General features: G+C 42.4%; 2 protein-coding genes across 2 annotated transcripts; one reads left to right on the forward strand and one right to left on the reverse strand.

The window, feature by feature from the left end:
- The first annotated feature begins 898 nt into the window (after positions 1–898).
- On the forward strand, positions 899–16323 carry fbxw11a (F-box and WD repeat domain containing 11a). Its single transcript, XM_053324029.1, has 13 exons — positions 899–1016; positions 6205–6273; positions 7695–7914; positions 8368–8554; positions 8837–8927; positions 9333–9470; positions 10651–10769; positions 12359–12608; positions 13041–13159; positions 13920–14030; positions 14133–14211; positions 14715–14879; positions 15028–16323. The coding sequence occupies exons 1-12, from the start codon at positions 978–980 to the stop codon at positions 14874–14876; spliced, it is 1584 nt and encodes a 527-aa protein (XP_053180004.1). The 5' UTR covers positions 899–977; the 3' UTR covers positions 14877–14879; positions 15028–16323.
- A 4581-nt stretch (positions 16324–20904) lies between these two features.
- Positions 20905–27232, reverse strand: fgf18a (fibroblast growth factor 18a). The gene is made up of 5 exons (XM_053323891.1): positions 27201–27232; positions 23605–23644; positions 23226–23403; positions 21455–21561; positions 20905–21299 (listed from the first exon to the last, which is right to left on the reverse strand). Exons 1-5 carry the CDS (start codon positions 27230–27232, stop codon positions 21027–21029), a joined length of 630 nt encoding a protein of 209 aa, XP_053179866.1. The 3' UTR covers positions 20905–21026.
- Positions 27233–27623: the final 391 nt, after the last annotated feature.

Below are 27623 nucleotides of genomic sequence, written 5' to 3' on the forward strand. Positions count from 1 at the left end.
ACAGGACAAACTAACAAAGTGATATTGCAGAAAGGAGCTTGACTTGAGTAGGCACTAAGTATGGTTGAAGTAAAACAAACCTGCACAGTGAAACTTAACTTAGATAGTGTATATATGGTGAGTCATTTAAATAAATGCAGTCGATTACCTGTCAGGTATTTTTAAAATACCTATTGGATTCATAGAAAGGGTCAACAAAGGTGATTTAAGACTAAGAATGACAATAAATTAAGCTGTGCCTGGTTTACTTAGTTGTCAGGATTACTTTGCTGAGTCTGGAACAGGCTCCAGATTTGAGGTTGTTCCAGGTTTTACTTCAACTGGATAAGTCTTAATTGGGACCCCCTGCTGTAAGAGATTTGTTTTGGTTTTGGTTACCACATTATTTTAACCATTCATAATCCTCAATGGAGTATGTTGAATATTTAATTGATGAAAATGTGACCCAAAATGTTCTTAAAAATTTTATTTAGCTCATCGTCATAAAGCTATGTGAACACCAAATCTGACACCCATGCATTATAACTTAAACAGCTAGGTTTTTGGGGGGGAGCTTAATCTAAATTACTATTGCCATAAATCACACATGACATTCTAAATTACCCAACATCCTGCAGCATCTCATGGCAAAGCTATGCGGATGATTGATTTTGCCTTAGTGTATTCCTCTTCAGGATAGCAACAGCATCTTCATCCATTTGCCCTTTTGTTTGGGGGAGTCACCGGGGAAGCCTTGGTACCACGGTAAGCCAATCAATAAAAGGCAAAGCAGTAGAACCACGCCCCCTTTGACAAAATCCGTCCAATCAGTGCCTTGTTTTCATTGCATGGGCGTACCCATCCCCCACCCACCCCTTTGACACAGCCCTACCAAAGCTGTGTGGTTGAGCGAAGTGAATGACGTCTCTGCATTTGCGGGCCGCCGACGCAGGGCTGGGTTTCCATTTTCAGAGCGAGTTTCGGGGGGGATCGTCAACATGGAGCCGGAGATGGAGGACAAAACGTTGGAACTGATGGTAAGATTTTTCTTTTCGATGTGGCATCCTGGACACTCGAGGTGTTCAGTATCACATTTATATTGAGGGAAGCGGCGAGGCTCGATTCGACGGCCGGATGAGCTGAAAGCGGCTTGTCGGGAGAGGTGGAGGAGAAAGGAGGGGGGGGGGGGCCAGAAATCAGAGGGAGGGCCTGAAATGATCGATACATTTAGCTAAGAATGCTCCGGATATTGACTGGATTGATAAACAAGACCTAGACATCGACATCTGATAAATGTAAATCATGTGTTCTTTTGGCTAAATCCGGTAAACATCAGGGTAAACCAGAGGCTGATGTGTAGTCGTCGGCCGAAGACAGCCGATGATTCTCGGAGCAGCGCTCACTGCGGTGACGCTGCGCCACCTTCACTGGGCCCTGTCTGATACCTAGCCGTCCAGCTAACACTGGCTACCAAGCGATGAACCACGTCAATTTACGGGAATGTTATTTTATGTAGTTTATGTGAAGACAGACCTACACGGTAATAGATATGTGGAGCGGTCGAGGAGCTTCCACAACACGCCGGAGTGTAGCTAAAATCTTAACAATGTGCCGCTCGTCTGTTTATATTTTTAAAGTGCGTAGAAGGAAGTGTATTGCTTTTTCATTCACATAGCAGTACCGCGATTAGCGATTTAGCAATTAGCTAAATAGCTAGCATGGTATAACGCTAACTTGACAACCACTTCCATATCAAAACAGTCAGCTGGTCAGGATATTAAAAGAGCTTTTGCTTAGCATAAACACAAAGTGTTACTTATATAGATGTTTTCGTTTATAGGCGGTTATATTTGATGAGTAGGTGACTTGGGTTTCTTGTTCAATTATCAGCTATCGCGACAAGCTAGCCAGCTAGGCTAATGTTGGCTTACGAATGGCTAATATTAACATTACAGGGGTCAGAGTGGTGGTAAAGAAAGATGTCAATTAAGACGAGGCGCTCGTCTATATACAGTTGTTATAGTTAATAGTTTTTATTAACTATTATTAGTATTATTAGTTTGGTCGGTATTCAAACCACACACACACACACACACACACATATATATATATATATAATTCTTCAGTTTAACACACAAATAAAGTGTACTGCCATACAATATTAAGATAGCTAATTAGGCCTCGGAAAACAAAACATTGTTTTAGATTGTTTAGTTGATATCCTGGAACATACGTATCCAGCGTGACTGAGCGATAAGTTTGTATCTAACGCAATTGTTGCTAAACGGCCATATCCACAATCACAATATGTGTTTATAGACCATGAATAATCATCACTGAGAGTAACTAAATGTCAATATAGAGTCAAATTTACTAAAGGAGAAAGTCAGTGGATTACTGTGAAGTGAGAAACACGAATAAACGGTAATAAATGCAATGCTCTTCAAATGTTTGTTTGATCTGTATTGTGGCCTTTAGGTTCAAATACATAAGCACAATAGATAATATATAAATGTTTGTAAATACATAATATTTGAATGTACCCAAAGTGCTGACACTGCCACAGGGTAAGATGTACATCTTGAAACGGTACATAAGTTATTCATCTGATAAGGGCACATACTGTATGTATCTCTGTGTAGCCATGAACTTCTAGACCTAATCTACTTCTTTGCACTGAAGAAAGATCACACATATTAAAATTGAGGAAAGATTATATACTTGTGAAGCATTTTGGGTCAGAAATCTTGAAAGCTCACAGAAAAGTTTGATTCCCGTCTGGGTTGTGTCTGTTTGTTTTATTTAATTTAATTTTTTGTCCCAGTGTTATTTCACTAACCACTCATGAGAGTGGGGATGGCAGAACAGTGGGTGGGGTTTTGGTCAAAACAAGAGTGTCAATGATTGACAATTAATCCCATTGCCCCTCCCTCTCCTCTACCTATCCCCACCCAGTTCATGTCTAATATTGCTTCTGTGTGTATGTTTATCAGTCTGTATCTTGTGTGTGAAGGAGTGTGTGTTCCTGCGCTCACTGTGCCAATGTGTGTGTAGCTCTAATACTGGTTTTTCCCCTCACTATTCCCCCACCTCCCCTCTTTTCTCCCCTCACCTTTAATGGTTACACACCACATCCTCATGAATCCCCACCAAACCTCACTTATTATTTATCCATTATTTTTGTATTCTTACACTTTCCCACACCAACTATTCTATTCCTGCATACAAACTTCACAACACTTCCATCCATATGTCAATTCATTAATCCATCCATTCAATCATCTCCTTTGGTATCCTCCTCCCAACTTCCCTCATTAACGCCCCCACCCTCCTCTTTTCCTTTACTACCCATCTCTGGTCTCTCGCTCTTCCCTTTCTCTTCCTCCCTCACCCTGTCCACTTCGTTCTCCTCCTCCCTTCCTCCCTTCCTCTCTCTCTTTCACACAGTGCTCTGTGCCTCGCTCTCTCTGGCTGGGCTGCTCCTCGGTGGCTGAGAGTTTGTGTGCACTCAGGTGCCTGCAGAGCATCCCCTCCACCCGGGCTCACAACCAGGTTCTGCCTATCTCCTCTTAATTCTGCTGCTCCTCCTCTCCCTCCCTCCTCCCTCGCCATCTCCACATCTTTCACTTTCCTTCGCCCACTCCACACGACTCCTCATGCCACCTCTGTGTGGACAGCATCCACTCACCCCCCTCACCCTCCTACCTCCTCACCTTCCGTTGTCCTTTCCTCCCTGTTGGAAGCACACTGCTCTCAAGTTCTTCTCTGGTGCGTCCTCCAGCTCTCTCTGCTTTAAACAGAATTGCAGCTTTCTAAACTATAATTGACTTCTTTGTAATCATGTCAAATCACAGTTCCTGCAACTAAATTAGGCCTCAGAACACCGAAAGCTGTGATTGTGTCCTGGTAATGAAAAGTTTTACCATCAGATGAGTTTGAATAGATCATTTCCTTATAACATTGTGAGTGGAGGAAGGATTGAGGGGGTACCAGAGAATAACCCAGCACTGAGGAGTAATGTTGTCTCCCCTTCTACCTGGAGGTGTGAGGGCCGAGGTGGGGGGTCTTCCTTCAAGCTCTGAGAGGCTACATGCTTGCTTGCCTGCCTGCCTGGTCAAATCTGGTCTGTCTGTTTTAATCTCTCCTTCCTTCCTTGTTTTTCCTGCTCTGCATGATCATCAACACCAGCAAGCCCATCCTGGCCTCCTGTCCTGTCTGCTTTGGTCTTGGTACCTGACCTTGTTTGTTTGTTTGTTTGTTTGTTTGTTTGTGTGGTTGTGTCAGTGGCAACCACTGAGATGTTATATGTTGGTTTTGGCCAATATCCACGAGGCAGCTTTACCAAGTTAGCTGGACAACTGCTGGGAGCAAAACCTGGAAGAGCTCTTACTCCAATCCAAATTTGAGAGGGATCCTTTGGGTTTTATTAATATGGATAGATTAATAATCTTGTTTTGTCAGACACGCTGCAGATATAAACCAACCAACTGCAACTCTTTGACCTCTGGAGAAGCACCAACAGACAAAGTATTACAATATATAGACAGACAGGCCTCTATTCTGGCTTTTTTGCCTACGCAGCCATTTTCAAAGACTGACCTTGGCTCAGTCATCACCTACACAAACTCATGCATGCAATAGCATTCACCCTTCCCCAGGTGAAGGCTATGTATCCTATTTCCCCAAATTTGTCAGTGAAAGTATCTGAGACAAATGGTAATAATGTGTTTGTGCCTTTTAGGTGTGTTTCATGGGTAGTTATGCTCCGAGAGTTTGTAGTGTATGCTTGAAAGTATGGGAACAGTATGTTAATTCATGATAGCCTCCTTATATCATTGGTCTAGTGTATTCTCAGTAAGCTTTACACGATCAGGATTTTTGGGGCAGATCACCGATCAGTGAGTTAAAATAAACCGATCACCGACCCGATCACGTCTTCTTAAACTCGGCATGCTCCTCCTCGTGTTCCCTATCCAGGTAAATTTGTGGTGTTGAAACATTTTGCAGATGCTTCCCCACGAGGTACTTTAGTGTTACACAGATTGCAAATAGCTTGTGTTGTATCTGTCTGCCCACACCACCGACATGTTTGTGTGAATCCGACAGCTAATGATCCAAGATTCAAAAAACTTTATTGTTTGTCACATCATGACAGGGCTCAAAACTAACTGTCGGATTCAAACAAACATGTCGGTGGTGTGGAACTTCTTCGGAGTAAATGAACAGATAAAACACAAGCCATCTGCAATCTATGCAACGGGAGCATCTGCAAAAAGTTTCAACATGACGACATTGATCAGATCGGCGAATTAAGACATTACAGATGATCTCACAAATTGCATAAAATGCAAAATATCGGCCGATCCGATATAGCCGATCAGATCGGCGTAAAGCCTAATTCTCAGTCACCGAAACAAGTAGACACTGAGCCCCCTAAAAGGACAGCAGGTTTCTGTGTTGATGTTATGTATATAATAATGAATGTAAGAATACTTTTGCTGCCAGAAGAACAGTATACACACTATGAGGAACCTACTACTTATCAAGTGTATTAGATAAATTTGGAAGATTACAATGATAACTATATAAATTATTAATGAAGTGTTAAGAGCACAGCTCCCACTCTATTGTTGTCAATAAGTAATTTGTGCTTTACCCCTTTTGTTGTTGGAAGGATTCATGTTACTCTAGCATGTTTGCAGTGGACTTTTAATGTGACTGGAATCATTGTAAGACTTCAGTCATGCTAGAAATAGGCGGGATCTGATTACCTCCCAGTTTTTTCTATCCTCTATATATGCAGTAAGGCTGCTATCTCATTTTAGTTTCATTACATTCATGCTTGAGCTGCTGCCAGTGACATACCCAAGATGCTGCAGTTTAATTTCCTGTCCAGACTACTTAGCCCATATCACAGACAAGCAAGCAGATAGATTCCTTTTGTTGCAGTGCTCTGTTTGTGTGTGTGTGTGTGTGTGTGTGTGAGTGTGTGAGTTAGTATGTGAGAGTGTGTGTGTGTGTGTGTGAGTAAGTGAGTGAGTGGCTGTTTGTGCGCGCACGCCTCAGAAGTCATGATGGTTACCCTTCCTTGGCTGTGTTTGTGGCACTCTTGTGTCCAGCGCTATCCACACCGCTGCCCTGGCTCTCACAGTGCCTTTAACACACACACAAAGAGAATATAACACTAACCCACACCCACATGTTTGTTTTGTCCTTTTTCCACAGAACACATCAGGGATGGAGTCACAGAACCTCGTGGATGATCTGTCGCCAAAGAAGAACACAGTTCTCAAGGTGTGTGTTTGTGCGCTTGTCCTTATTTTTGTGTGGGTGATGAGTTTGTGTGTAGTTGATCCATGAGCGAAAAAATGGGGGGAAATTGTGGGATGTGCACCACTCTAAATATATTTTAAATCTTGAATATGGATATTTTGTGTTGTAGAGACACACAGTTTATCAATTGTATACCTTTTTATTCAAACCCCCCCAGCCAAGACAACCATTTGAGGGCAGTCAATATGGATATTTAGTGTGTGAATATCCGCATGTTCCATTCAGGTCTTTATTTAAGTAAAACTCTCTCTACACTGATGTAGACTAATGCTATAGACATGAACATTTAATTCAAAGCATTTGTTCTTATTCCCACACTTACTTATCTGTGGTTGCAAGATTTGAAATAAAATATTTTTTTAAATATTTGACATCATTTTGGATTTCATTGTAGTGATGCAGTGACTCAGCAGATTTCAATTAGGCACCCACTCAAGAAGTTATGCCATCGTCTGATATTTTCCCTTCTGCTCCAGAAAAAAATGCTATCACAGGTGACATACATGTAACATCCAGATAATTAAACAGAATGCACCAATGACTGATCTTGATTTCAGTTAACTAGCCCCTCCATACTGTGCCTGAATGGGCTGATTGCTTGGCCTCCACTATTGCGGCCTCAACGTATAGAAAAATGAATACAGTTGATTTGAGGTGTGTATTCTATTATACACAGATGTTATACATAGCTAATATTCTAATAGTAAATAAATGTTCTTTTCTCATTTCAAGTAAAATTTTGTCTGTAGTGCTTCACAATCACCACAATCTCGCAGCTTATGAGACAAACTACTTTTAAACTGCCTGTAGAAAGAAGGAACATGCAAGAGTCCATCCATTCTTGATTAAGAATGGATGGATTAATTTCTCCAAATGTGTTTCTCCCATCTCACCTCCACGTGTGTGTGTACCATAAAGGCTAGAGAAGCTATCTAGCTATTATCGATTATTTTGCTCCTCCCCTCCAAAATCACAAATGAATAACAAACTGCCCATAGGAAGAATGAAGATGTAAGAGTCTGTCCATTCTTGATTAGCTCTGTTCGCAGTCTACTTTTCTCTCTTTAGACCACGCCATGTGATTTCTCCGACTACATTTGTCCCGGCTTGTCAGCCCTGAAGCCCCACCCCACAGCTGCAGAGCGGAACGGCTCGCTGTTAACTTGTTAATTTTTAGTTTATTAATATTAAACGTGTCGCTTGTCAAAACTGCACCAAATTCAACACAGCTTTTCCTCCTTAAGAAATACACCTGCCAAATGTGAAGTTGAACATATTAATCGTTGTGCGTCATTTCATTAATCTCTTAAATGACTCTCTAACATAATGTATTTATTTTGCATGTTTTAATAAATCTGTTGTTCTACCCCTGCTCTTTACAGCTTAGTAACGGTCCTGTTGTGGGGTCCCGCAAGCGTCCGTCAGAGGGGAACTATGAGAAGGAGAAGGAACACTGCATCGTCCTGTTTGACCAGTGGTCAGAGGCCGATCAGGTGGAGTTTGTCGAGCGCTTGATCTCCCGTATGTGCCACTACCAGCACGGCCACATTAACTCCTACCTCAAACCCATGCTGCAGAGGGACTTCATCACCGCGCTCCCAGGTACAAATACAGATGTGAATGCTGTTAGTGGCAACAAATCCAGTGTGAGCTGATCTGCATGACTTTTTTTTTAATAATTTACACAGAAACATGTTAAACGTTATTGTATTGTTTGCTTTTAAAGGAGCAAATCAATTCAAAGTGATTTGCATCTAGTTTTTACCAAAGTTGTTTGGTGCTCAAAGATGATGATGAATATTGTAGTTTATAGTAAACAATTCCCTCTTGTAGTGAGCATAGAAAAAAAACTGCTGATGCTACAAATATTTCTAAACTGATTTTTGTATTTTATTTTTTTAATCTGCTTTTTAGACATTTTAAAATATTAAATAGACACCAAAACTTTTCTGGATTTATTGAAAATAATGAGCCCTAGGCACAGAAAAAAAAGAGATGAACTCCTTTTAACTTTGTGGCAAATGCTTCCTCACCCCTTTCTCTTCCTCCCTACAGCCCAAGGCTTGGATCACATAGCGGAGAATATCCTGTCTTTCCTAGATGCACGCTCGCTGTGCTCGGCAGAGCTAGTGTGTAAGGAATGGCAAAGGGTTATCTCTGAGGGTATGCTGTGGAAGAAGCTCATCGAACGCATGGTCCGCACTGACCCACTGTGGAAAGGCCTGTCCGAGAGACACCAGTGGTAAGAATGGACCCACGTGTTTACACGCAAACACACACACAGGGGTGGCACTCAAATTGTAGAGGTTTACTGGGTTTGTTGTCAGTTTTCCTCCAGTTTTTGGTGTTGGTTTTCTCATTAAAGTTGTGTCCAGAAGTCTGACTGGTACTGTAATATAAAGGAAAGTCAGACTAAGAGAGGGAAGAAGGCTGGTTGTATTAGTCTTAAGTGTCTATTGCAGGTGAGGGGAAAAACCCAGTGCACACAAAGCAGCTGTCACTAATAATATTTTTCTTCCCTCAGGGAGAAATATCTGTTCAAGAATCGCACAGCAGAAGTCCCGCCCAACTCCTACTATCACTCCCTTTATCCCAAGATCATCCAAGACATAGAGGTAAGTGAACGCTAAACAAATTTCAGTATTAACTGAACATTATGAGATTTTAGTAGTTTTGTTTTGCTTTCATTGTGCCTCAGAGATGACTTCTTCTTCGTTTGTAATGGCAGGGACCGTATTATTGTATGTCAAAAACTCGCTATACTATAATCAGGACTCCCACTTAAAAACTGACATAATACAGGTCTACACATGGCTGATTGAATGGCATTAAAATGGTCTAATATGATTAAATATTCTGCTGGTTAATTTTTTCATGTTATAATACGTAGCAATAACGTTGCATTACATAATATTTACCTCCATCTTCTCCCTGTTAAAATACAGTGCTTCTCTTTCAGGCTTAGGAGGCCTCTTGTGTTTGTGTATTTCTTTCTCATTGTTTCTCCCTCTTCCCTCCAGACTATTGAGGCTAACTGGCGATGTGGCAGACACAACTTGCAGAGGATTCAGTGTCGCTCAGAAAATAGTAAAGGGGTTTACTGTCTCCAGTACGATGATGACAAGATCATCAGTGGCCTTAGGGACAATTCCATCAAGGTATGTGGGTTTTTACATGTCTGAGTTCGCTAATATGATGACTTGAGTTCATTGCTACTGTGCTCTGCCACCCATTGGCATTCCTTTTTAACCTGTCTGATTCAACGCCACCTCAGAGGTGTGTCCAGTGGACATGTTGGCAGGTTTTGATGTCAAAAAATAATAAAAGGCTGTATTTATTTATTTATTTATTGTGAAAGGTATAATTTCATTAGATTGTAATAGTCATTTCATCAAGTAGATCAGCTCCTGAAAATCAAAAACTTGTTGCCTAGAATAACATCAGAACCCATCATTTTTAGTTAGAAATAGTTAACAGAACTCCAATTTTATTTGTAAACCATCATGTATCATTGTGTGCAAACAATGATTGATTACCAGATCTCTTACTGGTAACATATATATATATATACATTAGTATACTGGAATTTGACATTGTCAAATATATATTTATGAAGTTGTTTTTTCCTGTTGCTGAGGCAGCGAAAACATACTGTCTTCTTGTTTCAGTCTGTCCTATTGGCCCAAACTGACATGTAGCAGTAATTAAGATTGATCCGACTTGTGCTAAGAACCAGCAGTAAAGCGAGCCAAAAGTGTTGGCTACATATAACACGACATGCATGCTCTGTGTGTGTGGTTGTTTCTCCCTACCTGCATTAGAGCATTTTATGAATTGAATCTTTTCTTGGGCTCAGTATGGCTCATCATCTTATTGTCTGTGGCGCTGGGCTAAACCAGCAGACACTGAGACAGAACACAAGTGAATTATAGGATAAAAAGGCTCAGCTCCAGACCCGTTGTGTGTTCCATTTATCTGTCTGGCCTGGGAGGAGAGGAGAAGATGATGAAGAGGAGAGGAGGGGAGGGTAGAGGGAGGAGAAGAGTGGATTTGTCTTCTTATTGTTCTGGAGGAGGCTGACGCACACCCAGGGAAGGACTGAATGGCTCTAAGGTACACAGAGCTCAGCACAGCAGAGGGGGAAATGGGGCATGAACAGTTCATGAACACTGCAGTGAGAAAATGCCATTCTTAGCATGACCCAAATCTGCAACCTTTTCTTAACCACGTACTTATTCTACTTCTTCTCCTTCTTCTTCTGTGTCCCACTCTGTCCATATGTCTCCGGCTTTCTGCTTCACTTATCTTTCTCCCTCCTCCTGTCTTTTCTGCTCATAGATCTGGGATAAACAGTCTCTGGAGTGTCTGAAGATACTGACTGGTCACACAGGCTCAGTGTTGTGCCTGCAGTATGATGAGAGGGTCATCGTCACTGGGTCTTCTGACTCAACTGTCAGGTATGAAACGCATCGTCTTACAGATACAACACACTGTGTGTTTTGAATAGCACCCAAAACTGTGTCAGCAAAATTTAAAAATGTAGTTTGAACACCAATGGTGGAAAGTAATGTAATTAAAGTACATCTAGTGGAGTACAAAATATTTACCCTCTGTTTGGTTTGTTTTAATGTAATTATGTCATATTATATCAGTCAGAGGGATGAAACCAGTACTTTTACTGTAATACTTTTAAATATATGTTGCTGCTAATACTTCTGTACTTTTATTTGTAATGGAGTGTTTTTACATTGCTGAATTGGCATTTTTACTTAAGTAAAGAATCTCATACTTCTTCTTCCCCAGCTGAACACAGTGTAAAACCTTTGTTAACCTTGACAACATATTGAGAAAAAAATCCTCACACATACCCTGACTGCTTTACATTTACATTTACATTACATTTACCATAAGTCCAAACCACTGCAGCTTCTGTTAGTCTGCAGATTACCTTGTAGGATATTTGTCATATTTCCTCTTGGGTTGAAAACATCACTTTAGATCTGTCAGAGTAGAAATGTATGCAAAATGTATGTGTCCAAAAAGTGAAGTACAGTCCAAAAAATGCTATATTTGAAATATGAACATTTGGACAGATTTCTTTGAAACATATCAAATGTATTACAGCAAGCGCTTCTAACAAACATTATACTGAAGGTCACAGTACAATATGGTGCTGTCCTGGGAGAGGTACCATCCACCATCTCACATTAGCTTACTGTGTACAGTAACTGCCTTCACAAACCTGACCAATAAAAGTTTACGTTGCGGTCTGTCACAGCGCAACTGACAGCTGCTGTTTAAGAGTATTGAAGTTTTTTGCTTCGTATTTAGAATAACTATCATTTCAAGAGGTAGTGGCGTATGTTGCATAACAGACATTTTAAAGACCTGTCCTGTGTGTGCGTCTGTGTCTGTTGACACTTGCTTGGCTACTGCATCCAGAAGCCCAACATTAATTCTCTTATTACTTCACACTTCAGCCGTACTTTCTGGGAGATATCAAGGAAAGTGTGACTTCACTTCCTTAGAAACAGCGTGACAGGCACTTTGTTTGTAGGTTTGGCTGTCAGCTTTTCCAGACTGTTCTGTATTTAACTTGCAATACTCAGCAGTGCAGCTCAGTAACATGTTCTTCACAGCCGTGTGTGTGTGTGTGTGTGTGTAGTTATTCTCCATTGTAAAACTAATAAACATAATTCTCTCTCATGTCTCCATTGTTTTCCTTTTTCCTTTGCTCCCATTACATATCTTTTCCACTCTTCGTCTTCAACCTTATTTTCTTTCGTTTCTGACCGCTCTTCCCGTTGTCCCCATCTAATTTTTCTTTCCTACTTCACCCCTTCCTGCTATCTTTTTCCACTTTTCTCACCCTTTTGTCATTTCTTCCCTTTGTCCCTCTCCTCTCATTCCACATGCCCATTTTTCACTCCTGCTCCATTCCACCTTTGCCCTCATCATTCGACCACTCTGTCATCTCTCCTTACTTCTGTTTTCTCAATCTGCCTGTATCCTCCTGTTTCCCCTCCATCTCTGTCTTCCTCTGCAGGGTGTGGGAGGTGACAACGGGTGAGGTACTGAACACATTGATCCACCACAATGAGGCAGTCCTTCACCTACGCTTTGCCAACGGCCTGATGGTCACCTGTTCCAAGGACCGCTCAATTGCTGTCTGGGACATGGCCTCTCCGACTGACATCAGCTTACGTCGTGTCCTGGTAGGACACCGCGCTGCTGTCAATGTGGTCGACTTTGACGACAAATATATCGTGTCCGCCTCAGGGGACCGCACCATCAAGGTAACAAAATCTAAGAGCGCGATCGCTAGAGAAACATTTCTGACAGTTACTGCAGGGTATAGTTTTATTAAATGTTATTTCTCTAATAAAGTTTGGAGCAGACAGGCTTTTTTCATATTTACCCAGCCTGCTGTGGTAGTTTAACAGACTAGACAGTGTTTCTCATTAGATTTCTCAATCCATATTTCTACTGCAAATCCAGAATTCAAACCAGGAACCCTCTACTTCCCTATATTAACTGTTCTAAAAAGACATTGGCCCAACGATGTTCAACTCGTAGTGTGATCCAATTATTTGTACAAGATGCACTCAAAGACTGTAAAAATGTCATCTTTTATCTGTTGAACAGCCTCATAAGTCTTAGTGGTTTCAGCATGTTAACTTTTCTCGCCATTATTGTTTCACCAAGTTTTCCGTGTTGTCGTCCCGCAGGTATGGAGCACCAGTACCTGTGAGTTTGTGCGCACCCTAAATGGTCATAAGCGAGGCATTGCCTGTCTACAGTACCGGGATCGCCTGGTTGTCAGCGGCTCATCTGACAACACAATCCGGTACGTTTATGCCATCTTATTTCAACCACAAAGTTGTTATACACAAAAGCTGTAAGCTATCTATTAGAGGTTCATGATGAATATGTTAGGTCATATTTTAGGCATGTCCCAATCATTTTTATATATATATTTTTTATAATATTTGATTCACTGACACAAAACAAACAGCTAGATGTACAATATAATGCCAGAAAAGAGATGTATCATACTATTATAACTTATCCACCAGATATGATCACTTTGGCTGAGTACCAACACACCTGCTTGAAGAGAGAACACAAACCCCACAACAGACTATTTAAAATTTTGGCCTGTCAACAAGTCATTCAGGGTTAACTTTCATTAGGGACAGCTGATATGATCTGTTGGCGTTGATGTTTTTTAGTTTGAAGTGACGGCCAAGGAAACTAAAAGTGAGAAGCTGCCTGCTGAATATTTTGTACACTGCTACTCTCTGCCACTGAGAAAAAGAGTTTGAATCTGAATTTACCAAATCCATGTATCTTGTGCCAACTAGGATGTCAGAATACAGATAAAACACAGTTAAGTACATGAATCACTACATTTAGGAAGACTGGAAATTAACATTTAAACATAAAAGTGGCTCTCTTATCTAGAGGCTGAAAAACATTTCCCATCATGACAAAAACTATCCTGCTCTTAAGTGTCATTGAAATAATGTTTGACCACTTAAAACTGTCTGAACAGTGGAGCGACTGTATATCTCTGTGTTTATTTACTAATGCTTCCATTTCTGTAGGTTATGGGACATAGAGTGTGGGGCATGTTTGCGAGTGCTGGAAGGTCACGAGGAGCTGGTGCGCTGCATTCGCTTTGACAACAAGAGGATTGTCAGCGGGGCTTACGACGGGTGAGTTTCATACACACACACACACACACACAGTCTCACTCATATGCACAGAGACACAATTTGATTCTGATTTTGTGTGGTGTTGTGTTTCTCTCTCTTCAGTAAGATCAAGGTGTGGGACCTCCAGGCAGCCCTAGACCCACGAGCCCCTGCCAGCACACTATGTCTGCGCACTCTAGTGGTGAGTATCCTCACTGGTGCCAAGTGGCAACAGATGAGGCTAATGCTCAAGTGTGTTTTCTAAATGCGTAGTGTGTGTAATTTCTAACTGCTTTGTGAAAAACAGTGTCTTTTTCTTTCCACATAAGAGTTTTTATGATTGATTTCACCTCTTCTAATGTGTTTCTTAATGGTGAAGATATGTCATTGAGATGAATATAAAGAATTAACACAACAGCAATAAATTATTACTTTAATATAAATTAATAATTATACATTAATCCTCTAATATTACATTTTTATTGAAGCTGTTTTTAGAGAGGTGTTAATTCACTTTCATGGTCATTTTGGAGGCTGTAGTTTGTGGTTTAAGAAAAATAATTTGGTGATATAAATTGGGTGGACAAAATATCAGAAACCCACCTAAAAATTTAAAAAAAATGTGTAGATAGTCTTATTACAGTCCATGGTCTGACTGTATGCAAACATGTGGACATGATTTCCTGATTCATTGTGTGTTTTCAGGAGCACTCTGGCCGCGTGTTTCGTCTGCAGTTTGATGAATTCCAGATCATCAGCAGTTCTCATGACGACACCATTCTGATCTGGGACTTCCTGAACGTCTCGACCAATGGCCAGTCAGAGGGACGGTCTCCCTCCCGCACCTACACTTACATTTCTAGATAGCAGGTACACAGACTCTACAAATGTGTATATATCATGATTGTGTGTGTGTGTGTGTGTGTGTGTGTGTGTGTGTGTGTGTAGGCTGATGAATCATATGAAGTCAGTATGTTAATGCTCAGTGTGTGATTGCACGCTTCTTTCTTGTTCACAGGTGGCGCCACCCACCACACCCTCTATTGGAGGAGCCCAGGGCTGATTGGCTGATGGGTGCATCCATCATGGAAAGGAGCCCATCTCTTCTCCTTCCTCCTCGTCATCTCTCTGTCCACCTCCCGCCCCCGCCCTTGCCACCTCCACTTCCCTGCCCGTTCTGACAGACTCTTAAGCTTGTGCCCCATTTCCCGCCAGTCCCACGACATGCACACACAGACACGCACACACAGGTCAACACTGATGAGGATGCCCTACTACAGAACCAACGCAACTCTCCCAAGAAGTTCACCTTCTACTACTAATTTATGTTTTGTAAAGTACACTAATGACAGTATTAATGTAGACCTTATAAGTCACAAGCTCCCCTTTGTCCCCTTTATACAAACTAAAGCAGCCTCTGCTCCTCAGTTTTCAACCCCTGCCAAAACAGGTTTTATTTATATATATTTATATATGAATATATATATATAAATATATATAAATATTAAAAAATTAATACACACACAAACTCACATAGTGGCACAGTTGGACAGAGGATGACCAGAGCTGTGATGTGGGAGACAGAGACTCTTTACTCAGCTCTAGGAAAGGAGGGAAGGATGGGAGATGGAGGGAGTGACTGAGGGAGAACTGTGTTGGGGATGACTTGCATCCGTCCCCACTCCCTCTCACTCCCTCTCACTCCTCCCTGTCTCTCTCTTCACCCCCACTCCCCCGTCGCTCCCTCCCCTCTAACCCCCAGAGATGCACACTCGCTTGGAATATGGGGGCGCACACACTCAAGTTTGCGTGAGCGTGTGTTTGTGTATGTGGACTTGTGAAACGGCAGAACAGAGCAGACGCGTCAAACAGACAGACAGACATGCATGTGAGGTTGCCTTGGATACAGCATCCCGGTACACCTCAGCTTTTTTTTTCTCTTTAACTCTTACTTTCTTACTGTTTTTTATTACTGTTATTTTCTAATTTTATTTGAGTATTTTGGTTCTTAGTACAAAAATCATACTAAGCGTAGTCCTCTTTCTCTTCCCCTCTTTACTGTCTTTTTCCTCATTCTTTACTCTAACTTCAACCCTTGTTCATCTGTCCCTTTCACTCCATCTTTCTCTCCCCCATCATCTACGTGCTTGCTTTGGTTATGAGAGAAGCTGGAACTCAAGAGCTCAAATTTAGCTGTAAACAGAGTTGTCTTGTCAAAAATTGTGTTGTATATTAAAAATGATTTTTTAAAGAAGAAAATGACCTTATTGTGAATAAAGTACTTGACAGTGGTGGAGTGTTGAGCCAACTGTAACATGAATGAGTGTCTAATTGTCTGTCTGTTCATGTCTGTATGTGTGTGTACATGTGGGTGGATTTGTGCTATGCTGCCCCTCTCACTTCTGACTTGTAGGTACAACACTCAGGGGTGCTTTGGTTTGTTTCTTCTGTACCTCAGACCAACAGCTGCAAAACTAAAGAATATCAACATTTATTTGTAATTTTGTTTGTTGACCAGTAAATATTTAAAAGGTTTGGACCAAAAACCGATTTTTTCTGGAGGCATCAACAGCTTTTTTCCACAGAGTATGGAGTTTCATCAGTTGACAAAATAACATTTGAGCAAGCTACAGCAGATAAAGACATATTATTGAAAGCTTAAAAATATTTTTGTGAATATTTCATTTAAGATAAATTTAAAGCTTGATTCTGATTGGCTGTGAGATGACAATTATAAACAATGGATGGAATGTGTGTGATGTCACAGGTTTAGAACACTGCAGCAGAGTGAGAGTTCTGTGCACTGACACCATGAAGCAGCAGTCAGCGTGTAAATGATCTATTAAGACTGGTATCAGTATGGATAACACAACTGTAAGTCATTTTAAACCTTTTTTTCTCAGCATATTCTATAAAAACTTGGCTCGCAGCTGTTTTCAATAGATATGACAAAATGTTTACAATTGAAACATGTTTGACTTTAAATTTGTATTACTAACATGTATGATGAAAAGCTGGTTTTAAGTCGTTTTAGTTTTCACTATTTGTGACTGAAAAAAAAAACCAAAATCCTGCACACCGTTAATCACCAATATATCAGTCTCAGACACAAACCTTAAAGTAATGAACAGTGTGCATAGTTTTCACACTCAGATGTTATAATAAATTAAAGTAACTCAAGGCTAGTTTGCCTTCACTAAGTCAGTTATACAAAATGGAGTTTACCTTTGTGTCATTTGTGTGTGTGTGTGTGTGTGTATGTATGTATGTATATATATATATATATATATATATATACACACACACACACACAAAGGTAAACTCCATTTTGTATAAATTAAGTTACAAATTCACAGTCAAGGATTTTGATCCTACGGACCTGTCAAGATTTTCTGATTTGTAAGAACTTACAATTGATACTTTTCACAGTTCTGGCTTGCATAAAGTAATTTAACAAAAACCAAATGTTCCATAAACTGTATTGTGTGGTAATATCGCAAGTGTTTTAAAGGATAGCCACCAGGTGGGGGTATAAACTTAACTATCTCCCACAGTCTAATCTGTTTATGAGACTTGGGTTCTAACTGTTTGGTAGCCAAGTTTGGAGTCTAAACAACCTGTTATAGTTGATCACATGCAGTCTGGTAAACACTATAACTGTGAGGGAGGAATGTATGTTTAAAATGCTTAAAGTGGTACATTTATAGCAAAGCTGTGACTAGTGTTGTTGAGCTCTATAATGCATCTGTCTGGTTACTGTACAGTATGTATTCTCTTGACTAGGAGCAGTGGGGAAGTTGCTCTGCTGAGGGGGTTGGTTTTCTACATTTCTGGGTTTAGTTCAGTATAGTAGAATGTTTCAAATTCTGGGAATAAGTTATGTGGGATGGATTTGTGCTTGGTGGAGCACCATTAGTATATGATGTGTGTATGGGTGTGTGTGCTTCCTCTGGGTCTGTGGGATTTTGGCCCATAATTCCTGCAGCTCTCAGGTCACAGCTCCGTTCTCACGCACATATTTGGCATTCCTTCCCCGACATGATTACCATACACCTTCCACTCTGGGTTTGGCTACGCAGAATATTTCCATCATTCCCGAGTAGAACTGGAGCAACGTTCCAGAAATGAACAACTCACCCCACCACCACCCCTTGCTCGCTCTTCTTTATCCGACCCCCATACCCCCCTCCCCTGTTTCCCTCCCACCCCACTGTCTCCTCCTTATACCACCCCCCTCCAGCACAGATTCCTGCTGCCTTGCAATAGGAATCCTCTGGTACAACCCTTTTTTCCCCCTGAGTCAGCTGTTTGTGTCTCCCGGCATGATTGGGTCATTTGGCAGCGACATCTCTTCAGTGACCTCCCGCTAGGATAGGGAAGGAAGGGGAGGGATGCGGGGGATAAGGGCAGGGTAGATGAGAGGAGAAGCAACTATGAAACTCAAACTCACTACTGCATGTTTCCCTTCCTCTGTTTTGTCTTATCCTTCATACTGTATATTCAGGGTATAACTTTGCAAGTTGACGGTTGTTTTTTGCAAGAAAATTGGTGGTCAGCTGTTTTTCTGGCAATTTCAGAGGGTTCCTGAGTGAATCTGGTCAATCTTAGATTTATATGTTTGTGCAATTTATTGAGATCAGATCTTGAGACCTCCAGTGAATACTTCACCCATACTAACCACTTACAGTTCGAGAATCCGTTGTACTCTGGGATTCAACTGCTCGCACCTTGACTCTATGAGAGATCTGATGGTTTGAATAAAAGTGCTGCAGGTGTCAAAGAACATTCTGTGGAAAATCCAATAGCTACAGTAGCTCTCATAGCTGAAAGGAGGAACAGAGCAAGGTTTTTGCCATGATGTTGGCCCTTGATACTTGCTCAGGAAATTTTCAAATCTCTTAGTTTTCTCAGATTTGCAAAGCAAGTTGGAGCAGCAACTAACAAGAATTTTCATGAAAAATAATCTGTGGATTTTTTTATTTTTCAATGAATTAATTTAGCCAAAACATAGTGAAAAATCCCTTTCTGGGGTGGATGTTGATATGTATGCCATGTTAATTTTATGAAAAAGGTTTTTGTTTTGTTTTTTGTAAATAAAATAAGTAGATAATGTCTGGTTTCTTTAATCCTCTGAATTATATACCTAAAAATTAGATGCAAAACACAATATTGCCAAAAATCATTCCTGCTCTCTGACTGATCGCAACATCATCCCCAATGATCTGATAGAGCCAGAGATGTTATTAATATTATCATAATCATTATTATTATTAATATCATTATTAGTATTATCATCATCAGTAGAGATTGTTGTTGTATCAAATCAGGATTATATACAACAGAAAACCATTCAAACATCACGCTACAGTAGCCAGAACACGTAAATGTGTAGTATTTTTTACTTAAATGCTGAGGCAATAATTATCAGAATGATTGCCTATTTATGTTCTGTTGATGCACTAAAGCTATCCAAGCATATCTGGAGCCTCTCAGAATGTGAATCTTTTTCTATTCGTGACAGAAATGAGTGCATGTGAAGAAGCAGTTCAAAGACACACAGGAAATGTTTCTGTAAGGTTTACTGAGTCAAGAAAGACTGCTGCACACAGAGCTGAAATAAATAAATGAAATAATTTTATCGTAATAATTATAGTAACCGTCATAGTAAGATTGCTTATTTAGGGTTTCTGTCTTCTTTTATATATATAATATATATATAACTTTCAATAAATTGTTCCCTTTAATATTTTTTCTCCTGTGTGTATGCATGAGACTTTGGTTTGTTCCACTGAATGTCCTGGTAGCAGCATTCTGTATCCACGGTATCGCATGGGAGCATCGTCCCCTGGGTCGTTTCTATAGCAATGCTAATAGAGAAGGCACCCTCCCCGCCTTGTCGCCCCCCTGCGCTTGTCATCCTCTGCACCTATAAGCTGAGGGTGTTGTGTCCTCGGGGTTGGGGGTGGGGGGGGGGGGGGGGGGTTGCAGGGCGTACGGAGGAGTCATGAAGAAGGTCTCCAGTTGTCTTTGGTCAGTCATTGGTTTGGTTTTTGTGATTGGCTGGCTGTTTTTTGGTGCAGCTTGGTTTTTATACATTCCAGTTCCTGAAGCTTCAGTCCCTGCAGTGAGTTGTCACGGGTTCATGCAGGGACTGTATGGTCCCTCTCCAGAGTCCCTTGTGATCCAGCTTCACTTACGGTTGTTGGTGCACGCACTCATACACACAAATACACACACACACAAACCCATACACACTGTTACATATATTTCTTCATCTTACAAACATACATTAATTCAGTAAGTCACTCACTTAATCATTTCCTCATTCATCCATCCATTCATCCGACAGTCTCACAGGTTCCCACCAATTTAGCGGTGGGAAAAATAAGTGCGTCACATGTCAATAGTCCATTATTTGTTTGGTGCAGATCATTTCATCCCTTTGTCCTCTCCACAGTTTTTTCCGCAGTCTTCTCCCTCCTGTTTTCCCTTTATTCCGTAGGATAAGCACCCACTCCCTTGTTCAGTCAGTCTTTCCCACCCTTGTTCTCTCTGCATGGTCCAGTTGTAATCCCATACTTTACATTGTCCAGCTGGTCCAGAACAGGAGACGTGAAGGCCTTGTGGTTTTTGTGGTTGTGGAATAAAGGCCTTTGTGGAGCCATAAGCTGGGGACTCTGTTTGGTTGCCCTTCAGGTTCCCTTTCAATATTTCTGGTCTATGAAGGGAAGCAGACCAGGTCCATAGAGCTTCCAGTGATGGACCAGTAATGGTCCAGTTGGTCCAGTAAGGGAACTAAAACTGAGAAGAATGATCACTAACTAGGGGGCTGTAGTGGCAAATTAGTAGGTGTAAAGCTAAACCCCATGAATGATTCATCAAGTTTCTGGTCAATGTTTGTCCCAACAAAGGGAGGTATTCAGTCATGTGAGACGGAAGAGATGACTAGGTTAGCCATTTTCAGGCTCAGGTCAAAGCTCTGGATGACAAGACAGTTGGTGCTAGTGTTAGCCACTACTAGCGGGGCCCAGTAGCACGTACCCTCTTGCCCCGCTTGCTTACGGTGGTGAAGCGAAAGGGAGTGGTGAGGTCAGGCTGCTCCCCAGGTGGGAAGCGCTTCATGAAGTGTACGTCCTGCTGGTTGGGGAGTGTGTGGGGGCCACGGCGAGGACGCCCTCTTTTCGTGAAGCCCACATACCAGCCTGTGTAGCGCGCTGACATCAGAGCTGTGTAGTGGTTTTCCAGAACCTTTTCCACAAAGACGCAGTCGGCGCTTCGATTACTGGCCTTCTGAGAGAGCAGAGAAACAACAGGTACCCACCCATACACACACACACACACATTTGGAGAAACAAAGAGAGGCTGGTCAGGAAACTGAATGAAAATACAATCAAGATGTTTTTTTTGTCTCTGTTCATGTCTTGATAAACCAAAAGAAGTCTCACCTTTCCTACCAGCTTGCCCCTGCGGTTCATGCACAGGTAGAAATTGGTTTCTTTGCCCCGGATTCTCACCTGGCTACCAAAGGTATCGGCCTCCACTACGAGCTGGGCTTGTGAAGGGACAGACAGAAGGACAGACAGACATTAGAGCCACAGTGTGATTGTGTTTAGCTGTTCTCTCAGGTCTATTAGGTTTTACCACATACATATTAAAGGTAGAAGGATTGGGGTAGCCCAAATTTCGAGGTCAGTTAGTTCTATACTGTGTGCCATCACTTGCCAGCAAAAAACAACATTCAAGCTTCCATTAATGGAGTGACATTAATTGCTCAGATTACCTACCACCATTAAATCAGATTTGGCTTTTAAACCAGGTAAGGCATTCACATTGAATCAGTTTTAGGATTCATAGCTGCTATTAAACATGCTGATAAATCACACACAGATGTAAATGTCTCTGGCTGGACAGATGGTTGTAAGATAAGCCTGGTCACACACATGGATGTGAGGCCGCTGACCACAAATGGGCCTCATAAAAAAGATAACAGCCACGAACAGACAGAGCACAGTGGGTGTAAGAGCAGCAGGAGAACACACAGATTGAGTGTCTGCGACCCTGTTGTTTTAAGGTGTGTGCGTGTGGCCCTGTGTGTTTGTGTGTTTGCAGGTGCATGCGTGTTCATCCTTTCAGGCAATATTGCTTCACTAACTACACATCTTCAGAGAGTGCTTGTGCCTGTTTAAAAATAAATCCCTAAAATGGTTCCTACATGACCTTAGTCAACAAAGGGGTCAAGAGAAATCAATACCTCCCTCCCGCTTGTCCTCTTCCTCTCTTCCCCCAACTCTCCTCTCGTCTCCCTTCTGCTCTTTCGCTTCATGTTTATATCTTCATGCACCAACCCCTTCTTTGCTGTATTTCTTCTCTTTCTGCTATTGGTTCCCTGGTGTAATACCTCAGTGACACAGTTGGTCTCTTTTAGTCTTTAGCGTGGTATCTTCTTCTGCATCTACCATCTAATTTATTTCTTGAAGTGGCACGTTATCAACCTGACATGTTTGTGAATGGAAGGAATATGCAATATGAGCCACGACTGGAGTTCATACAGAAATATGAACTCTAGCTTTATGGCTTGGCTTTCTTTAGCCCATTGATTCTGTGCATAGTTTAAGAATGGGTTAGACATCATTACAGATGGAGAAGGTGGAGAGGAGGAGGGAGTGGGGGATGGACAGAGGGAGTGTAAAGGATGGAGGGAGGGCGGGAGAGGAAGCCTGCTGTTTTAAATCCAGAGGAGACAACAGGGAGGATGAGAAATCAATGCAGGGATCAATGAAGGAGATGAGTTTCTAACACTCAGTCCGACACTCTACCTGCCAGGCTTCTCCGTCTAACTCACGCTTTTTTTTCCACTAACACCTTCTTTCTCTCTCTCCCTCTCTTTCTTTTGCTCTCTTGTGAATCATTGAGTCAGCAGCCAGTCGATGAGGTCTTTGTACTCCCAAGACAAGCTCCACTGCCCCTCTGCCAAAGCCTGGGGAGGCATGTGTGTGTGCTTTTGTGAGTGTGCCTACACAGCTGCATTCTGTATCCGTTCATGCATGCACTTGGTCAACCTTCAAGTCTTTGTACGTGTAGTCTTTAGATGGTGTGAGTGTGCATGTGTGCAAATCAGAATTTTGTGAATCTCAGTGATGCATTCACATAGATGTACCAAAGTGTTAATCTGTGTATTACTGCCTCCCCACACACCTCTGTGTGTGTGTGTCTTACCATATTTGTCTCCATCTTCTCCACGGGCGCTGATTCTGCGTCCCAGCACCTGGACGTGTTTGCCGCTAGTGCGACTGTAGAGCTGGTAAACCCGGTGGTGTCGCCGACTCATGGTGTCTCGCACCTGTGTCTGGTTCTCCACATGCACACTGAAGTTGACCCCATCCACACCAAGTACCTGCTGAGAACACACATGAACACATCCAGAGGTTGGCGCGCCACACACACACACACACACACACACACAAACACACACACACACACACACACACATACCAAGTCATGAACAGGCCAGGCCTTAAAATTTGCACCTACAACAAATATGCAACATGTCTTTTATACTGTAAAATCATTCATTGTCATGCCTGCAGACTCTTACCTGTAATGGATTGCACATCACCAGCAACATCTGGATACATCTGGAAAAAGTAGAAACAGATGCGTTTAGAAATATGTAAGCAACATTTAATGTTGGAAGAGTCAAGTGTGACACCATCATTTCCATCTCTTTCTTCTCTGCCGTTCTCTCTGTTCAACATGTCTGTCCCTTATTGGGTGATTACTCACACTGCTGGGTGTGCAGCTGGCACAGCAACTTGACATACAGACAGGCAGATGTCCAGGGATCGGCAGACAGACAACACCCAGAGCAGTGTTTATAGTTACGCTACCAGCCTTCTGTCCAAACCCATTTTTTGACCCATCAGTGACTTTCGCCACACCAAAATCTGGCCTCCAAATGACCTGATTGGACCGTGGCGAAATGGCAAACATGCCGAGACAACTAGAACATGTTTTGGTTTGGACATCTAAGGGAATGGGCTGGCTTATTTGGCTGCTGCATATATGTAGACAGCTGGGCTTGACTACAGGTGTACACGCTGCTGTGATGTGGCTTTGGAGAGCGGTAGACTGTGGTCACATTTAGAGATGCTATGAATAAGTGAGAACATGAGCTACCAAAATGTGTGGAAAAATGATTTATGGAGGAATCAACAGATGAGGAATAATTATAGTGGTGTAGCATGCAGAATAGGTGTGTGTTTAATTTATGTGGATTATTACTTATTTCTACCTTATCCTCCTGACTATCTAGATATTTATAGACATTTATGACAGAAACAGCTGGTTGTAGTTACAATTAAAATTCTTCTCACTTTATCTCATTGCTTAATTGAAGTTTAGACCTTGACCTTCGATATATCAATTGTTATTTACAGCTTTAGAAAGGGAGGGAGAGAGTTGCGCAAAATCTATTCTGGCAGTCCTTGAACTGCTCTGAATTAGTGGCTGCAGACTTGAAGAAGTTCAGAACTAAGTGTGTGGGCTGAAAAGCAATTCTACAACTTTTGTCTTTCCCCACCTCATTCTTTGCTATCTCTCTGCATGCCTCTTCCCTCTCTGCTCTCTCTCTTTCTCTGACTTGTTGTCCTCCCTATCTTTCCTCTACCTTATCTCTCTCTCTTTCCTCGCCTCTCTGTCCACTCTACCTTTCTACTATCACTCCCTGCCTCCCATCTTCCTTTATGTTTGGGGTTAGCGAGGTGACTCCTCCACACTGTCATGGGCATGCACACAGATGTGCAGATGTGTGTAGCGTGTGTGTGTGTGTGTGTGTACAGGAGGAGCAGGCAGCTGACAGCTGGGCCAAAGCAAAGACATACACGTTGCTGAGACAGGGAGATAGTGAGGAGGAGAGAGAGGTAGACTGAGAGGTATACAAAAGGATAGGGAGAAGGCAGGACAGAGGAAGGTGATGTAAGAATAAACAGAGGGGAGATGAAGCCAGAGAATTCTGACAGAGAATAAAAGAGGTGAGATAAAATCAGAAAGAGTGGGCAGATGCACAGATGTGAGAAAGAGGAGAGAGGGATTAAAAAAAAGACTAAGGTTACACCTCTAAGAAAGGAGAAGAAAAAGTGCCAAAATGAGAGACAGTAGTGTAACCACAGAGTGTGGTCTGGCGTGAGAAGTAGACAAAAAGATAAATAATGGGAAAGAAAGAGGAAGGGGGTTCAACTCATGCACATCGTAACACATGTCACTGCCTCCTGACTCACACACACACACACACACACACACACACACATATATATACCATCACAAACATCTAGCTTCCTTTCTCTCAGCCCTTCTCTTCCCAATCTTTTCTTTCCCATAGCTGGTGTGTTGGCTGTTGAGTTGTTCTAATAGATGCAGACATCCTGGGCAATGCAATAGAGTGTTGGCCCTCACATTTTGCCTGCGCAGCCGAAAAAACCTGAGCGCTGTGCATTGTGAGGACTCTCAGCTGTTAAAACACCAAGGCTGCACTGCCGCCGAGGACACTGCAGGAAAAGTGCCTCAGCACTGGATTCCCCCGCTCCCACAAAAACCACAGACACTCCATATTATGCCAGCCACAGAGAGAAAGAGAAGGAGAGAGGAAAGAGGGAGACAGGATCAGCCGGGGGTGGGGGAGGGATGAGAAAATGAGAGAATAAGAGAGCGCAGAGTAAAAGTCAGGGAAGTAAAGACAGAAGGAGGTATGGAGAGAGGGAAAGCCCGGTGTGCCTTGGCCAGCTGCCAAAACAAGCAAGGGTCTGACATCATAAACCTGCGTCCCAGTAGATCTACCATATGGAGGCTGTGGTTAGACTAGCAGGCCTCAGCACCGAGGACTGGGCACCAGCATGGAGTGAGAGTGGTCGGCCTGGTGGGACTCAGTGCAGAGCAGCGGTTTCAGCTGTGTGTAGCAGTGGTTAGAGTGGTAGGCCAACACTGGAGCAGTGGGCTTCGGCACATTGCAAGAGTTTCAGATGTTCAGCAGTGGCCCTTGGTGAGGAATAGTGGTTAGGCTAGTGGGTGTGTGAGTGGTATCAGCAGTAACAGATCCAATGGTGGAGCAATGGTTAGAGAAGCAGAGAGCCTTGATATGGAGCTGTGGCTTTAGGAGAAGAGCAACAGGTTGTTGTGGCAAAAGGCTCGTGGCTTTTCTCATTGACTGAAGACTCATCATCAAGTTGGTAAAACAACATGTTTTGAGAATAAGTGCAGATATGATGAAGTGGCTGTGGTAAAAGCGATAGGCAAGAAGGAAATGAATGGATAGATTATTGGCTCTGGTAGACTTAAACTAAAACCAGCAGACTAAACACTCCAACTGCTCCTCCTCAGATACTGCCAGGGGCGCCATCATTCATCAGTTATTAATTCATACTTTTTATCTGAGCAAATATCTGTGGAAAAATGGGGTATAGGCAAGACAGGAAGACAGATGTAGGCAGTTAGGTGGGTAAGTGGAGAGAGTATGAGGGAGACACAGAAGAGAAAGAAAGTCAGGCAGACACCAGCAGCAACAGCAGCAGCAGCAGCAGCAGCAGCACACACCCTGTCCAGGTTGTGTGAGGAATGAGAAGTATCTGGAGATGACTGCCATCTGGGAGAAGTACAGCCGACACAAAGAAAGAAAAATAAATCCCCTGGCTTTTAACAAGACACACCTCAAATGGGCAAACTCAAACCCCCTGAGTCTGTATCCTCCTCCCTTAGATTTGCTCTTGGCACTATATCATTTTCCTATCCCACTAGATAAAGCCGGTGTTATTTGACTCAACTTTTGAAATATTTTCAATAGGAAAAAAAAACATTTTTTTGGCGATGGGAAAATGGCCTTCCCTAAGCCAGCTTGGCCATCCCTGAAGTAAGTGCAGATGGTGATGGAGATGTTTATGGCAGGTTTTATGAGTAACATGGCCCTGACTCTGACCCAGTGACCCTGAACTGTCAGCCAATCAAAACAGGGCCTTCCATGGCATGTTTTCTATGGGGACTGATGAGGAGTGATGTAATCGTTAGACACTGCAACCTTCCTCTCCATCATCTTCATCCATAGCTATAGGCCCTTCATGGAAATAATTTAAAAACTGAAGAAAGACAAAGAACCTGAGTAAGAAAATGAGATTATTACACAATAAAGTGATAAAAGTGACTTACAAGACGGTCAGCGTGGAAAGAAGGGACCACATTGCTTCCCCCCTCCACTATGGAACTTGGCCCAGAGACAGTCTCCTCGCTCGGTCTGAGCCAGTCCGACAGTCCGGAGAGTTCCCCTCTGGTGCTGGAATCCGCTGGATGTTGTGCAGAGTCAAAGAGTCAGCGGACACTCCCGTTGGCATCGGCGGCGGCGTACCCCAGTTCCCCCGGCGTGGGTAGATGTGCGGGCGCGGGCAAGGTGGGGTTTGAGGCCGGAGTAACTGTGCCACTGTGACCGCCGGGCAACCTCTAACAGCTGTCCAGACCGGTGGAGAGACGGATGGGCGGGGGAGAAAAGGGGGGGAGGTTAGGGCTTTAAACACTCCGCGTCCCCGACAAGTAGAGGAACAGGTGAAAGCGCGCGCACGCCTCACAAATGACAAA

Source organism: Scomber japonicus, chromosome 8 (assembly GCF_027409825.1).
Source record: "Scomber japonicus isolate fScoJap1 chromosome 8, fScoJap1.pri, whole genome shotgun sequence".
NCBI lineage: Eukaryota > Metazoa > Chordata > Actinopteri > Scombriformes > Scombridae > Scomber > Scomber japonicus.

Excerpts from the sequence above, each read along its gene's own strand:
- fbxw11a (XM_053324029.1), top strand. The coding sequence starts at position 978 with ATGGAGCCGGAGATGGAGGACAAAACGTTGGAACTGATG. Across the intron at positions 1,017-6,204 it reads ACAAAACGTTGGAACTGATG|AACACATCAGGGATGGAGTC; the intron begins GTAAGATTTTTC and ends CTTTTTCCACAG. Across the intron at positions 12,609-13,040 it reads CAGGGGACCGCACCATCAAG|GTATGGAGCACCAGTACCTG; the intron begins GTAACAAAATCT and ends GTCGTCCCGCAG.
- fgf18a (XM_053323891.1), bottom strand. The coding sequence starts at position 27,232 with ATGTGGTCCCTTCTTTCCACGCTGACCGTCTT. Across the intron at positions 23,645-27,200 it reads CTTTCCACGCTGACCGTCTT|ATGTATCCAGATGTTGCTGG; the intron begins GTAAGTCACTTT and ends TACTTTTTCCAG. Across the intron at positions 21,300-21,454 it reads GGGGCAAGCTGGTAGGAAAG|AAGGCCAGTAATCGAAGCGC; the intron begins GTGAGACTTCTT and ends CTGCTCTCTCAG.